Below are 14222 nucleotides of genomic sequence, written 5' to 3' on the forward strand. Positions count from 1 at the left end.
CTGTGTCTCTGCCTTTCTTTCTCTCTGTGTCTCTATGAATAAATAAATAGATAAAATCTTAAAAAAAAAAAAAAAAGAAGTGTAGATGGAATGATGAGAACAGATAGACTCTCCAAGGAAAGAAACTCTGAGAAGGAAAGCAGCATTCTAAGGATTAAATCTTTCTTTCCACCAATTTCTTTTTTTTCTTTTAAGACTTTATTTATTTACTCATGAGACACACACACACACACACACACACACACACACAGAGGCAGAGGCACAGGCAGAGGAAGAAGCAGGCTCCATGTAGGGAGCCCAACGTGGGACTGGATCCTGGGTCTTCAGGATCAGCCTGATGTGGGACTCCACCACAAGACCCTGGGATCACTACAGGACCTGAAGGCAGACACTCAGCTGCTGAGCCACCCAGGTGCCCCCAAAATTAGTATTTTAAAGGAAGAAAAGGGAAAGGAGTACCCAGCTGGAAAGAAAGGAAAGCATGATGTCCCCAAGGTTATTAGAAAAGCTTCAGCATGCTGGTGGGCCAGTGGCTGCTGGGAAGCTTGTTGGTGGAAAGTTGAGAGTTTGGGGGATGGCTGCAATAGCCTTGAGGTTTAAGGAGTGGATCTAAGTTGTATGTGGGGGAAAAAAGGGAATATTTTGTCTGATTTCTTATAGCATTCTCATTCTTCCTCCTCCATTGGTGGGAGTAAGATAGAGGGAAGTGATCTTTGGGCAGGGTCAGAGACCAACTATAGTCAAACTACACATTTTTCTGGGTTAGTGTCACCTAGGTTAGTCATACTGCAAAGGCTCGACCACAGATGGGAACCAGGCAAGAGCGTTTTGCTGGAGGAGCTGGTAGATACTGTGTCATGTCTAATTCCTGGATGTTGTATATGCTGCTGCAGAATCAAACTCAAATTTGGCACCATAGGGAAAGACCTTTTATAAATCAAAATGAAGCACACAGAGTCGGGTTTGGTATGAGCTGGGGGTTTAGGGGGCATATCAGTCGTTCTCTAATAAATAGAACAAGGCTAAGGAAAGGGTACAACCTTATGTATCCTGTGGCTTATCCAATTTCCTCTATTTTCAGTCCACCATTTCTTGAGACTCAGGTTCCAGGATTTACACTGGATCCTAACCTTTGGCCTTCTAAATCTGGCTGGCTGCCTTGGTGCTAGCCTGAGGGAGGATCTAATGCCTTGAGATGAGCTCAGTTCCATTCCTTAGGCAGGTCACTGCAGGACACAGGCATCTCCAAACTCTTGGGTGGAGGGTGATTCACTCTCTATTGAAGAATCTGTCATTTCTTCTCTCAGCTCATTCAAGAGGTCTCTGCTCTCACTGGGAGGCAAGTTACTCAGGAAGTAGGGAGGGGCCAACTCTACCAGCCTGACAGAGAGAGTCACAGTTAGATGATTTCTGCATCCTCTCTTATAATGCAGATTTTTAAACTTCTTCCCATCCCTTCCACAAAACCTGTCCCCTCAAATCACTTGTCACTACAAAGCACTAAGATAATCCTCTTCTCCTCAAGGCTCTCTAACTCCCCATCTATAATTATAGCCCCAAGAGGAGGAATGGGCAGTCTAAGAGGGGGTGTCAGGGAACTCACATCTGTGGTTGAATCTCAGAAACAATGGAAAGGCAGTTGTCTTTGGAAATGGAGAAACTATGGTAAAGCACCCAGGGTGGAGATCTGGCTGGAGACCTGCGGCTTCGGTAGCAGCAGTATGGGGAGAGCTGGGCCACATGCTTATGTGTCAGGAGCAGGTAATTTCCAGTTCCATCTGTGTCTCGGGCCACCTCATTGAAAAATATAGTGAAAGAGTAAGTAAAGGAGAAGAGAAAGACAGTAGAAAAGAGAAAAAGGGATCTGAGAAAGAATTAGGAAGGGTAGGATGAGTATTAAAAGTAAAGAATCATCTCTAGGTTAGAACCCCTATCATTTGGCCTGCACCCCAACACCTCAAAGGAAAAGTTTCTTCTGGTTCTAAAAAAATCCTTTGAAGGATCACCTGGACCATAATTTCAGAGGTGGCATATCAATTTTTGATCCTTCTGCTTTCTGCTCCTTTTATGACCTTCACCCCAACTCTTTCCCCTAACCTTAAGGAAGTATCCTGACACCAGTGCTTTCTGAAGGTCTCTGCGATTCTGCTCAGAGCCAAAGGCTGGCTGGGACAAGGGAAGCTCAATTTGTTGCATGAGTTCTAGGAGTTCGCCTCGAAGTTTCTGGGCTTGGCACAGTGCTGCCCAGTTTAACCCCCGAGCCTGGCACCAAGCCTCGTCTGCTCCACCTAAAAGAGGAAAGGGAACAGCTGCAGCTACAGAGAGACCCCCCAAGAGAACTCAGTCCTTAGCCAAAGGGACTCCTCCTGGGCATAGAGATCTGCCAGCTGGTTGCACACTACTTCCCCTCTTTGAAAATCTGGGATTTTATAAGAAGATGCAGAGTGGGCTACTCACTCTGTATAAAGGCTTCATACACCTGGATCAGAGAACTGTGGTCGCCATCCGCATGTTCCAGGGCCCGACGCAAGGCAGCTTCTTCTGCAGAGAGTGGAGGATGGGTAAATCCCGGAGCAGCTGGAAGCAGAAGAGAGGAAGGTCATTTTGGGGAATGAGAAATGATAGCAGTACAGAAGAGAGGGTGAAAAGGCAGGAAGTGTCACTCTGGGAAATTTATTCAAAAGCCATGGATAACTTCTAGGTGCTTTTCACTTTATTAGACTTTGAAGATAAATAAATGAAAGATAGTCTCTGCCCTCAAGTAGCTTAGAGTCTGGTGGGAGACATAAGCAAACTTGATCAGCACAACAGGTGTGTGGGCCAATATTTGAAGTTTGATTAGGAATTACTTCTCAGTAGAGAAGGGGCAGAGAGAATCTGAACTGTGGACATGGCAAGGAACAAAAATTAGTAGCATGGCCTGTTTGGAGAACTGCAAGCATGTAGTAAGGCTGGATGTGTTGTGCCAGTGAGTTCACATTCTGTCTAGAAGATAAAGGATAGCTGTTGAAGGAGAGTTTTGAAGGAAGAGTCCAAATGTTTAAAGAAGCTTACTTGACAAGTTAGGAGGCTAAAGGAATCCAGGCTGAGTGGTGGTGAGGGTCTAATGTTGGCATGGAGAGCAAGTATGGAAACAAACAGATGAATTAAAAAAACATTTAGGAGATAAAAGAAAGAACCTGGAGAATGATCAGTCTAGAATGATGGTAGTGGAGCTGCAGAGACGATTGTATGATTTTGTGATGGTGGTAAGGAAATAGTTTACGCAAGTGCTTGAGTTCTGTTCTGGACTGGGGTCCTGAAGACAATTCTGATAATGTCCATCAGGAATCAGATATATAAATCTAAGATTCAGAAGAATGGTATTGGCAAGGGATACAAGGCTTGGAAATTTTAAGTGTAAAGATGGTACTTGAGGCTATGGGTGGGTGTGCATGAATTTGCTCAGAAAGTCAAGGAATGAGAAGACAAAAGGGGCAAGGATGGAACTCAGAGGTCTGATTTACAGTGGATGAGTGGAGGACACAGTGCCAGGCGAGAGATGAAGAGAACAGAAGAACAGCCAGGGAAGTGGGATGAAAACCTGGAGGAGGGAGTCAGAGAGGTTTAGGGAGGGGATGGTTTCAAGGTGGGAGTGGTTGGCATTTTCAAGTGTCAGAAGGTCATAAAGAATAAGGACTCAGAAGTGTTCAGCAGGTTCAGCCTTGGGCCTGTTGGTCCGGTAGGTCAGTCGGTCAGGATGGGCATAATGGTGAGGGGAGGTCACTACGGAGCTGGGAGATTTGTCAGTGTTGTTGCGGGCCCGAGGCTGGTAAGGAGTGGGTGGGAACACACTGGACAGACTGGGATAGAGGTGATTCTGTCGAGCTGTAGGGGAGTAGAGGGGTGGAGGGAGAGGGCTGTAGAGCTTTAGTAATAACAGGAGAGATTTGGGCATGTTGGAGGCAAGAACCGGCGTTGGGAAAAGGCTATCAGGACAGGAGAGGGGTAACAGCGTAAAGCTGTTTTTTGGGGAACTGTAAGGGCTCTTTAGGGAAAGAGCTAGCCTTTGGAGTGCCAGAACACCTGAAAGGAATGGGAAGGACTGAAGTAGCCACATGTAGATACAGAGAGAGGAGTGATTAATACCAGTGAGCATGGCGGCAAGGGTGAGCATCTCATCCACACAGTTAAACTCGCAGGAGGCCAGCAGGGCTTTGGCCAACTCAGGGGGCAGGGGGAACTCTGATAGGATGACTCCCAGGTCTGATAGGTTCCCATCATCATCCAGAGCTGCCAGATAGTCTAAGTCTTCCAGGGCCTGCATCAGTGCTTCTGGAGCTGGTGAGGAAATAGAGCTGCTAGGATAGGAAGTCTCAGAGCCTGGAGGTCAGGAGGCAGGACTTGGGCAGGACAGGGGCTCACCAGGCCGGTCCAAGAAGTGACACTCCCCTGGCTCTGCAATCTGTCTCCTCTTTAAAAGTAACACCATGGGGCTCAGATTCTCTTCACATACCCTGGGTGGGGGCAGTGGGGGCGCCTCTAGTTCTAGGAAGGACTCAGGATATAGGCAGATGCAGGACCCTGAGGGGAGAAAAAGCTGGGAAAGATCTTGTAGATTTCTTAGGGTTTGCGTGTGGTGACTCTTCCTGTTTGATCTCAGTAAGGCCAAATGCTCTTACCTGGTGGGATTCCTCTTGCCCGTAGTCTTCTTGCCTCTGCCTGACACCTGCTGATTGGTCTCAACACTTGGGATTCTGCTCGGATCTGAGGATTGTACACCTGTCACCGCCCCCCAATCAAGGCCAAGACAGATCAAGAGTGGGCCACTTCTATCTTTAGCCCACTTATCCCCCCCATCTCTCTCACTCACACTTCGAAGCTCCAGTCCTGAGTCAATGACATGTCGGATAGAAGGGAGGGAGAAGGAGAAGTCAGCCAGCCAGTGAGTGACCACGACCTTTCGGGCACCCAAGTCTATGTCCTCGTATGCAGCCTGAACAGCTGGACCATGTCCTGGGTGAAGGGGCAGCACTCGTGGTGGAGGCCCTCTGAGAGCCAAGGGCTCCACCTCTCTGGACAAGGATTCACAGCACTGCAAAACTTCCTGAAGAGAGGGGTGGGGCATTATGGCAATTATCACCTTTTTTTTGGTGACAAACCCCTTTGAAAAACTGATGAGAGCTAGGGCTTTTCACTCTGAAAAAATGCACATACTCCCATAAAGTTATTATAATTTCAGGAATTGACTGAGCCACAGTCTCTGCATTAGATGGATTCAAAAAAGGGTAGACCTCTTTACCCTGAAATCTTTGAGTTTTTCCTAAGGATTCCAGCATAGTAAATACTACAACTCCAATGTTCCGAACAAGCATTGCTCCAATTCCCCCAGGAAAGGAAGGTGGCATACATGAGAACCTCCTTCTGCAGCCCATTTTTACCTCCTCACTGGGCAGGTATACTAGCACATCTCCTGGAGCCTCCTTCGCACACAATTCAAGCACAGCTTGGCAGGCAGCTTCCACCCGATCAGTAGGGATAATGTCCCTGTATACAGGAGTGGGACATGTGCCAGGCCCTCTGGGTACATGCACGATAGTTGGATTGCCCCAGAAGGCTTGGAGCTTAGGTTCAAGGGCAGGGTCAGTAACCACAACCACTCTGGAGTCTCCTGGAAGATTTCCCAGCTTGGCATTTTGCAGTAGCCCCTGGAGCAGATCTGAGGCCACTGACCGCTCTTGAGCCTCATCCAGCACCAGCACGCCCCAGGCTCCAGTGCCCCGGGTTGAGGCCACCTCCTGTAGAAGCAGCCTGTCCCAGCAAAACCTGTTGACATTGGCAGTGGGTAGAGGAGTCAGTGTGGACACTGAACATCTCTAGAAGTCCAGGGGAACATCTTCTCATAGGGCCTAGATTTTAGATTTTTCTGATTTTGGGTCAGAAAAAGACTGTGAACCCGTATTGAGACCCACGACCTTAATGATGACACTTTTTTTCACAAGCTATACTCCAGCTGGGAAAGTGAGACTCATGATGAGGGTGAGGTGGACTATCTAAGGTCCCTGGCTGGGTTTAAGGGCTTAATTCAGCCTGTATCATGTGTGATCTAAAGCTGGGCTGAGGGAGAGTTTGGTGAGATGTCAGAGGACTGGGCTTGTTTTCTATTGGGTAAGGGAAATTAGACTTGGGTCAGGCCTGCAAGAGGCCTCACCTGAGCAGGGTGTCTGGCCCAGTGCAGTCCTCCTGGGGAATGCTATATCCAACCTCTTGACCCAGGGTTAGGTCCATCTCATCAGCAACCCGCACGGCCAGGCTCAGGGCTGCCAGAGGGTAGGGCTGAGTGACAGTTACTCGGCCTTCCTTGAACCCCCTGGCCAGTGCAAACTCTGCACACCACTGAGGAATCTGGGATAGGAATAGGAAAGGACAGTCAGCGAGATGCAGGACTTCAGTCAGAAGTGCAGGGGGAGCTGTGGCCATTCTCATGTGGGGAGTCCCCTGGTCCTTCACCAGCCACCCTGGGGTCAGTCTAACCGGTCACCCTTTGACCACTCCCCTATAACCCCATGCAGCCCAATCCCCACCTTGCCCTTGGAAGGACCAGTTCTCTGGTCCCTCCCTTTGTCTACTCCCAGAATCTCCCCCACCTGGGTGCTCTTGCCAGAGCCAGGCTCTCCAGACACCAGCACCACTCCACTGGGGCTACTCTCCAATTGCTCCAAGAAGATAAAGCGAGCAGCCCAGATGGGTAAGGCTCGGCGCTGTTCAAGCAGCTCGTAGTAGCGGGAAGAGAAGGGGAGCCCATCAAAGGGGTTCACAGCCAATTCAGACTCCCCGGGGCTTGGGCCAGACTCTTCTGCCAGCCCAAGAAGCTGAGAGGCCATGGTAGCTGACTGGCAGTACCTACAGAAGGCAGGGCAGTGATTAAGGCCTCGTATTAAATGACTGACACCAACTTCCCACCCTCAATCCCTAACTTGTACCCTCAGGTGGTAATGCGCTGGGGTCAATCCTTCCCAGCATTTCTTGGCTGCAGGAAACAGTGGAGACATGAGTCTGAAGGTAAGGGACTATCAAAAGTGGACTATTAACCTGTAGTCAGGTAGTAAAAATCCTATGGCTAACACAGGGGGCATATGGGGTAGCAGGAATTACGGTAACCCATGGAAAGGTCCCGAGGGGAAAAGGATAAAGAGATAAAGACTAAGAAGAAAGGAGCAGGAACCTGAGAGCAGGGCCACAAGGATCCTGGAGTCAAACCTGCTTGCAGCTCTGAGACGTGTCAGGATGGCAGCCAGGTCCAGACCTACCCAGCCAGTCACCACGGACCCAGACACACCCAGACCCAAGAAAAGTACAAAGGTAAATTCCGGCTCCACCCCTCCACCACAGGCCTTGGCTGAAACAGGAATTCTCAAGACTGATTTGGGGGTGGGGCCATTTGCTCCACCTTATTTAATCGGCCAGAAGCCTATGGAAAACAGGTTCCAGACATCCCAAGGAGCATGTGTACTCTACACACAATGTACATAGCGCTTGTTAGTGAAAGGCATTTTGGGACTTGTAGTCTTGCAGCTGTTTCTTCAACAAAGCTGGGCTGAACACTGGTGCCGCTGGTCTTCGGTTCGGTTACACTTCCATGATATCACTTATCTCTTGACACGAAGGCATGATTTCAACCACTTCTCACAAACCCACAAGGAGGCTCCCAACCCTGTTCCCCCCATCCAAGGGAAAAGGAACCTGCTCAGTGGGTTTTTGAGACCCAGAGAGGCAACAGAGACCTTGAGTGAAAACCCTGAATTTAATGTGATTTTGGGGGGAGCCCCATCCCTCCCTTTTTACCACCCACCCTTCCAGCCAGTTGTAAGTGGGGGTGAGGGCTGCCCCCAGTCTCCGTCCTGCGGCTCTGGGTGCCATCCTGTGCTCAGTCAGCCTCCTGGGCCTGTCTCTCTCTGAATCTCCTGCGAGACATAGGAAGAAGACAGTGTATGGGCTTTGCCCTATTAGCCCTTTAATTAGCTCTCTTCTCCAACCTGCCCCTTCCTACCCACTGTCCTCTAAGCCCCTCACCTTCTTGCATATTCATAGAGTGCCTGCTTTCGCTCCTGTAGGCTCTCCTGCCGGGCCCAAGAGGACTTGGCAAATGTGAGGGCTGTGGACTGAGGGGTCACCGGGCCAGAGCTGGGGAACTGAGGTGATCACAATGTCAGAGGGCTTGCGAAGTCATCATCATTAAACACGCATCGAATGCCTACTTTGCAAGAGAGGCACTGTGCTAGGGTCTCAGGATCAAAAAAGAGACATCAAGAATAGGGAGTATGCGGACTGCCCATCCCAGCACTAGTCCTAGACCTAACCATTTCCTCTGTCTCACCTTGGGGGCGGAGACTGTGGGAAGGGACTGGGTCCCTTCAGTGATATCTTCAGGCATGAACGCTACAGCTCCCTCAAGCAGATTAGTGATGGTCAAGTCTACACAGCCAGTTCTGGCTGGGGAAAAGGGAAAAGAGAAGAACGGAGTCTGTTTCCCTGCTCACCTTCTCCCCTCACCACCCACTTTTCCTCTCTGTGCCTGTCTCCTGTGTGAGGCTACCCTTTCCCATACCCAGGTCTCTCTGGATGACGCCCAGTGGCACATGGGGTAAAACCTCCTTGACTCTCTGAGCCAGAGCTGCCAGCTGCACATCAGGAGAAGGGCCAGGGGAGGGAGGGAAAGAAGACTGGGCTGCAAAAAAGAAATCCGAAACATGGTGAGTGGAGAACTGGGAGGAAGGAGAAGCTGACTAGCACAGGAATAGGAAGGGAATCACAACAGGCTGAGAAAACCCAAACAACTTTGTGTACAGAGACCACATACCTGACTGAGGGCGCAATCTGGGGTGTCTTTGTCGTTTCATGTGCTCTGCTTTGTCTGCTGGAGTGAGTCGTGTCCCTGTCTGGCCTAATTCTTTGGCCACCAGCTAGGGAGAATTAGAAGGTTGGAACTGTCAAGGTCTCAAGACTTCCTCCTCCTGCCCTTAAGGAAAAAACCCACCTCACCCTGCCTGTGTACCCTACCACCTGTTGTACACGGAGAGCAAACTCCTCATTCCCCTCTCCAAGCTGGCGATGAACAGGCGGGAGCCACCTGAAGAAAAAGAAATTCCAGGACCATGTTGAGTGTGCCTGGGTTAGAGGCTTTCACCCTCTCCCCCACTTTGATACTTATTCATGGAACAGTTGTGATCACAGTGGGGAGATAGTAAACACTTTGTATTGCTTCTGTGATAGAACCGTGATACTAAAAGATCTACAAATGAACAGGGAAGAGGCAACTTCCCTGACCCTGAGGTGAGTTCCTCCCAGGCACCAAAAAGTAAAGGCAGTTAATACCTTACTTGATACACCGTGAAAGGGACGAAGAGTGACCACAGCAGTTCTGAGACCCAGGAGGCATCAGACACCGTCTAGAGGGAGGGCATGAAGTGAGGTCTAAGCCTAGGCCAGCAGTGAGAAACTTACCCTCCAAGCCCCAGAGATTCCCTGTTCAACACACACTCACCACAGAGACTAGGGGTCTCTGGACTCGCAGGGTAAGAGGTTGTACCACATCCTGAATAGAAAATGGCCAGGAACTGGAAGACGGAAGAGACAGTAGGATGGGATTCTAGCCAGCCTGTCAGCACCTGACTCAGAACAGAAAACTGTTAAACTGCACGAGTAGGTAAATAAAGAATAAAGAGATATAAGGGGAAAGAACTAAGAGCAAACAGAAAAGATATCAACTAGGACAGAGAAGGTAGGGCTGAAAATTGTGAAAAATCAAGGGCCCCCAAGCCTGACCACCTACCCAGCTGGAGACCGATACCTGTGCTCACCCACCTGAAGCGCAGGAGCCCCTCCCGGCCATTGGTGGCCTCTTCCTCAGGGAATAGCAGCAGAGGGGTGGGGGGAAGCCTCGTGGAAGCACAGAATCTCTTGAGTGACTCCACCAACTCCCCCCGCCCATCCATCTCCATGAAGCCCCGAGACCAGCACACAAAACTTGGGGGACTATTGAGTAGAGGCTGGGAATCGAGAAGAGAGAAAGCAAGAAAAGAATATTGGGAAGTGAGAAAAACTGACATTTAAGGTACAGAAGCGGGGTTAGGGGTAAGCCTCAGTATTTCGTGGTCCCCAAGGGAAACCCGGGCGGGCTAAGGGGAGCCTCCAGCTGGGCCCCAGGGAACCGCCCCGTAGAGCTCTCGGCTTTGCCCCCCACTCACGGTGCTACAGCTGGTGAGCAAGTTGACTATGTTATGGTCGAAAGGTGTCACGTGGTTGGAAATGAGGACCCTGACGCGGTGATCCCGGAGTCCGGAGTTCTCCTGCCGGGCCACGAGCCCCAGCACCGCACACATGGTCCGCACCACGAACCTGGGGACGCGGGCAGTGGTGACTCCACGGCCTCCGGCCGGGCCCAGCCCAGACCTTCCCGGGACCCCCAGGTCGTTACCTGCGAAGGACACTGTCCGGTAGGGCGCAGCTGACCAGGAAGACGTGGATCCCAAGAAAGAGGCGCAGGACAAGGAGGCAGAACCCGACGGGAGCATAGAGCAGCAGCGCGAGGAGCAGGAAGCCGTCACCCGGGAGCCTGGGGGCGAAAGGCGGGGTGATCGGGCGCCGGAGGCCGAGTGGACGCGGGAGCCGGCCTCTTTCCGCCAGGGCTCTTACCGGTGAGAGTCAAAGAGCCGCTCCGGCCCCAGCGCCGGGGAAGGATCCATCGCGGGTGCTTTAGAGCTCTCCGGCCGCCGCCGCCATCTTCGCGCCCGGCCGCAGGGGCTCCTGGGAAGGCGGAGTCTTCGGGCATCCGCCCAGGGTGCGGGCACCCGAAATCTTGAAGCGCCCCGGAAGGGCTAGCGGTCCCGGCATGCCTCGCGGGCCCTTGGGCCACCTAGGAACTCGCGTCCCGCGGGGACCACAATTCCCGGCATTCATGGGGCGGGGGCGGGGGCGGAGTCGGCCTCCCGGAATCCTGGGTCCCGGCGTGCACTTCTGGAGGACTTCAGGTACCGGCGTGCCCCGCGTCCCTCCGTCCGCCACCTCGCGTCCAGGGCGCCGCCTCTGTGTAGGGCGGGCGAGGAGGCAGTCGAGGCGGAGCTGATGGCTGCACTGAGGGCGGGGCGGGGTGCAGCCTGGAACCTCCGGGGATGGCGGGCTTTGGGGGGGGTTCACTCGGGGAAGGGACCCCTGCTGACCCCTGACCTCCGGGCCTTGCTGACGTCAGGAATTCCTGACCCTCGGGCCCGAGTGACTTATGGGACCCCCAGCCTCCGGGCCCGGTGGTCTGTGGGGGTCCCTGAACCACGGACGTGTCTGACGTCGAGGACTTCGGATTCCCGAGCATGGCTGGCTGTAGGGACCCCAGATCCCAGGACCCAGGAGGGCTCAGGGACCCCTGGAACCCGTCCGCGTATATGGCTGGCGGTGGCGCTGGGCGCTGGGGGGGCAGTGCTGTTGTTATTGTGGGGCGGGGGTCGGGGTCCCCCAGCGGTCCTCGCCTCGGTCCTTGGCTCGCCGCCCAGCTCTCCCCGGAGCCAGTACAACTTCATCGCAGACGTGGTGGAGAAGACAGCACCTGCCGTGGTTTATATCGAGATCTTGGGCCGGTAACGGTGGGGAAGGCAGGAGGCACCAAGCCGCGGGCTAGAGGGCGGAGGAGCCGGGGTGTGAGCCTCCCTGCATCCTTGCTTCTCACCCCCACCACCTCCAGGCACCCTTTCTCCGGCCGCGAAGTCCCTATCTCGAATGGCTCAGGATTCGTGGTGGCTGCCGACGGGCTCATCGTAACCAACGCTCATGTGGTGGCAGATCGGCGCCGGGTCCGTGTGAGGCTGCTCAGCGGCGACACATATGAGGCCGTGGTCACAGCTGTGGATCCTGTGGCAGACATTGCGACGCTAAGGATTCAGACTAAGGTGGGGGCTGAGCAGGCTGGGTCTGGTTGGGGCTGTGAATTTGCTCACATCTTCAGATGACAGGTCTCTTATACCCATTCTCTCTCAGGAGCCTCTCCCCACACTACCCCTGGGACGCTCAGCTGATGTCCGGCAAGGGGAGTTTGTTGTTGCCATGGGAAGTCCCTTTGCACTGCAGAACACGATCACATCTGGCATTGTCAGCTCTGCTCAGCGTCCAGCCAGAGACCTGGGCCTCCCCCAAACCAATGTGGAATACATCCAGACTGATGCAGCTATTGATGTGCGTTCTGATATAAGAGAAATGACAAACTAGGTTGGGGGTTGGGGGAAAGGCTGTGTGGTACAGGCACCAACTGTGATAGATGGCAGATGAGCCTGTATACAGAGGTTGGGCTGCAAATATGTGGCCACTCAGGTTGGGCTGGGAAAGGAGAGAATTTGGAAAAAGTGCCTACATCCTGGTCATGCCTCCAGGCATAGAGTTCCTGGATCTCTTCCATATTTTCTCCTTGTCCTGCAGTTTGGAAACTCTGGAGGTCCTCTGGTTAACCTGGTGAGTGGGACATCCTTCTTTCCAAGAATCCCTGCCCCAGGTCAGTGTGAGAATGGGTGTGCTTCCTCTAATTCAACGATGTTTGGTCAAGTTTCTAAGCAACCTCCTGTTGGCTATCTCCCAAAATCCAACCAGGTCTCCCCAGCTCCCTCATTCTCCCTGCTACTCTTGTTCAGGTATCCCCTCCTCCTCCTATGTTTCTGGGCTAGGGATTAGTGGGCTCTGTTCCTGCAGGATGGGGAGGTGATTGGAGTGAATACCATGAAGGTCACAGCTGGAATCTCCTTTGCCATCCCTTCTGATCGCCTTCGAGAGTTTCTGCATCGTGGGGAAAAGAAGAGTGAGCCTGGCTTAGGGGGGAAGAAATTACTTTGAGTGGTGGGAAGGGCATTCATTGTGCTTTGCTGGAGAGGGGTTGTCTACTGGGAGGAAAGGGAGGGGGAAGGAAGGATGTAACTGGGTGGGGCTCATTTGTCCCTCTATCACAGATTCCTGGTTTGGAATCAGTGGGTCCCAGCGCCGCTACATTGGAGTGATGATGCTGACCCTGACTCCCAGGTACGAGCTTTGGGGGTAGTGACCTGTAGGACCACCAGTATATTCAGTGGTGGGCATGTGGCACTTCTGTTGGGCTTTGTTCTCAGTTTTATCTTTATCTAAGATAAGTTGCCCCACACTAGGAGCTATCAGAAGAGCTATTCTCATGATCTTAACTTTCTCACTCCAGTCCCTCTTGTACACCTGCTACCAGATTGATTTCATCCTGTTACTGCTTTGGTTTAAAAACTTCAATCCATTAGCCCGGTGTTTAGAGGCCATTTTCCATTTGTCTCCAATTTAACGTTTTAGATCTGGCTTCTTACAAGAATATATTCTGTTCCAGCTAACCTGGATTTCCTACTCCTATGGTTTTATTTATATTGCTCTTGTTTTATATAGTTAAATACCAGAACCATTTTATGCTCAGCTTATGTTCTACTCTCTCAAAGTTTCTCTTAGAATTCTAGAATGACATTAGTGCTATTGATTTAATATGATGTGTCACTTGGAATGAGTTACCTTTTATATACAGGTCCCACTTCCTAACTTTGAAAAGGCAGAAAGTGAATTGCCTTTGTATCCGGAGTATCTAGTGCATGCCCTTGTCCATGCAGTTGTCAGTGTGTTGATGAGAGATTTGAGGTGAACCCAAGATGGGGAGAGTGCCTTGGTGCTGTTAACAGAGTAATCTGTGTCCTTTTAGCATCCTTGCTGAACTACAGCTTCGAGAACCAAGCTTTCCTGATGTTCAGCATGGTGTACTCATCCATAAGGTCATCCTGGACTCCCCTGCACATCGGTGAGGGAGAGACTGCATTGTGAGGTGGGGATGGGTGACGTATGCATGTGCCCTTGAACCGGGCTGTCTATCCCCTCCTTTCTCTTTCTGTCTGTCTTTCACCATAGGGCTGGTCTACGGCCAGGTGATGTGATCTTGGCCATTGGGGAGCAGCTGGTACAAAACGCTGAAGATATTTACGAAGCTGTTCGGACCCAATCGCAGCTGGCAGTGCGCATCCGGCGAGGACCAGAAACATTGACCTTATATGTGACCCCTGAAGTCACAGAATGAGTGGGTCAGCAGGAGTATGAGGCTCTTGCTCTGATTTCCACCTTGCTTTCCTGGCCTAGGCTCTGAGGGTACCTGGACAGAGGATTAAATGAACCAGTGGGGGGCAGGTCCCTCCAACCACCAGCACCAATCCCTG

At 51.8% G+C, this 14222-nt stretch overlaps 3 protein-coding genes across 5 annotated transcripts; 1 reads left to right on the plus strand and 2 right to left on the minus strand.

Annotated features, from left to right (window-relative positions):
• Positions 1-906: 906 nt before the first annotated feature.
• DQX1 (DEAQ-box RNA dependent ATPase 1) lies at positions 907-7616 on the minus strand. Of its 3 annotated transcripts, none has more exons than XM_041754566.1 (12): positions 7240-7616; positions 6627-6882; positions 6191-6384; positions 5421-5805; positions 4853-5086; positions 4662-4761; positions 4405-4563; positions 4129-4320; positions 2458-2577; positions 2098-2288; positions 1604-1794; positions 907-1380 (listed from the first exon to the last, which is right to left on the minus strand). In XM_041754566.1, the coding sequence occupies exons 2-12, from the start codon at positions 6861-6863 to the stop codon at positions 1224-1226; spliced, it is 2160 nt and encodes a 719-aa protein (XP_041610500.1). In that variant the 5' UTR covers positions 6864-6882; positions 7240-7616; the 3' UTR covers positions 907-1223. The 3 variants fall into 3 exon arrangements, with proteins under 3 accessions (XP_041610500.1, XP_041610501.1, XP_041610499.1); XM_041754567.1 differs by having other exon boundaries at positions 4662-4746; positions 7205-7616; XM_041754565.1 differs by having other exon boundaries at positions 7205-7616.
• Positions 7617-7764: 148 nt separating this feature from the next.
• AUP1 (AUP1 lipid droplet regulating VLDL assembly factor) lies at positions 7765-10959 on the minus strand. The gene is given in 13 exon segments (XM_041754574.1): positions 7765-7943; positions 8053-8171; positions 8357-8472; positions 8588-8707; positions 8840-8942; positions 9043-9109; positions 9355-9428; positions 9524-9596; positions 9844-10028; positions 10227-10377; positions 10457-10594; positions 10675-10769; positions 10772-10959. Coding segments are annotated over 13 exon segments (1317 nt in total). The 5' UTR covers positions 10811-10959; the 3' UTR covers positions 7765-7906.
• Positions 10960-10974: 15 nt separating this feature from the next.
• HTRA2 (HtrA serine peptidase 2) lies at positions 10975-14216 on the plus strand. The gene is made up of 8 exons (XM_041754572.1): positions 10975-11609; positions 11714-11918; positions 12007-12201; positions 12442-12474; positions 12709-12814; positions 12963-13032; positions 13718-13813; positions 13921-14216. Exons 1-8 carry the CDS (start codon positions 11104-11106, stop codon positions 14084-14086), a joined length of 1377 nt encoding a protein of 458 aa, XP_041610506.1. The 5' UTR covers positions 10975-11103; the 3' UTR covers positions 14087-14216.
• The last annotated feature ends 6 nt before the right edge of the window (positions 14217-14222 follow it).

This window comes from Vulpes lagopus, chromosome 5, assembly GCF_018345385.1.
Source record: "Vulpes lagopus strain Blue_001 chromosome 5, ASM1834538v1, whole genome shotgun sequence".
Lineage (NCBI taxonomy): Eukaryota > Metazoa > Chordata > Mammalia > Carnivora > Canidae > Vulpes > Vulpes lagopus.

Bases quoted from the DNA above. Each gene is read 5' to 3' on its own strand.
- HTRA2 (XM_041754572.1), top strand. From the start codon at position 11,104: ATGGCTGCACTGAGGGCGGGGCGGGGTGCAGCCTGGAACCTCCGGGGA. The intron at 11,919-12,006 runs GTGGGGGCTGAG...ATTCTCTCTCAG, and splicing joins CGCTAAGGATTCAGACTAAG to GAGCCTCTCCCCACACTACC. The intron at 12,475-12,708 runs GTGAGTGGGACA...CTGTTCCTGCAG, and splicing joins GAGGTCCTCTGGTTAACCTG to GATGGGGAGGTGATTGGAGT.
- DQX1 (XM_041754566.1), bottom strand. From the start codon at position 6,863: ATGGCCTCTCAGCTTCTTGGGCTGGCAGAAGAGTCTGGCCCAAGCCCC. The intron at 5,806-6,190 runs GTGAGGCCTCTT...CAATGTCAACAG, and splicing joins GGGCCAGACACCCTGCTCAG to GTTTTGCTGGGACAGGCTGC. The intron at 4,321-4,404 runs GTGAGCCCCTGT...TTTCCTCACCAG, and splicing joins TCACTTCTTGGACCGGCCTG to CTCCAGAAGCACTGATGCAG.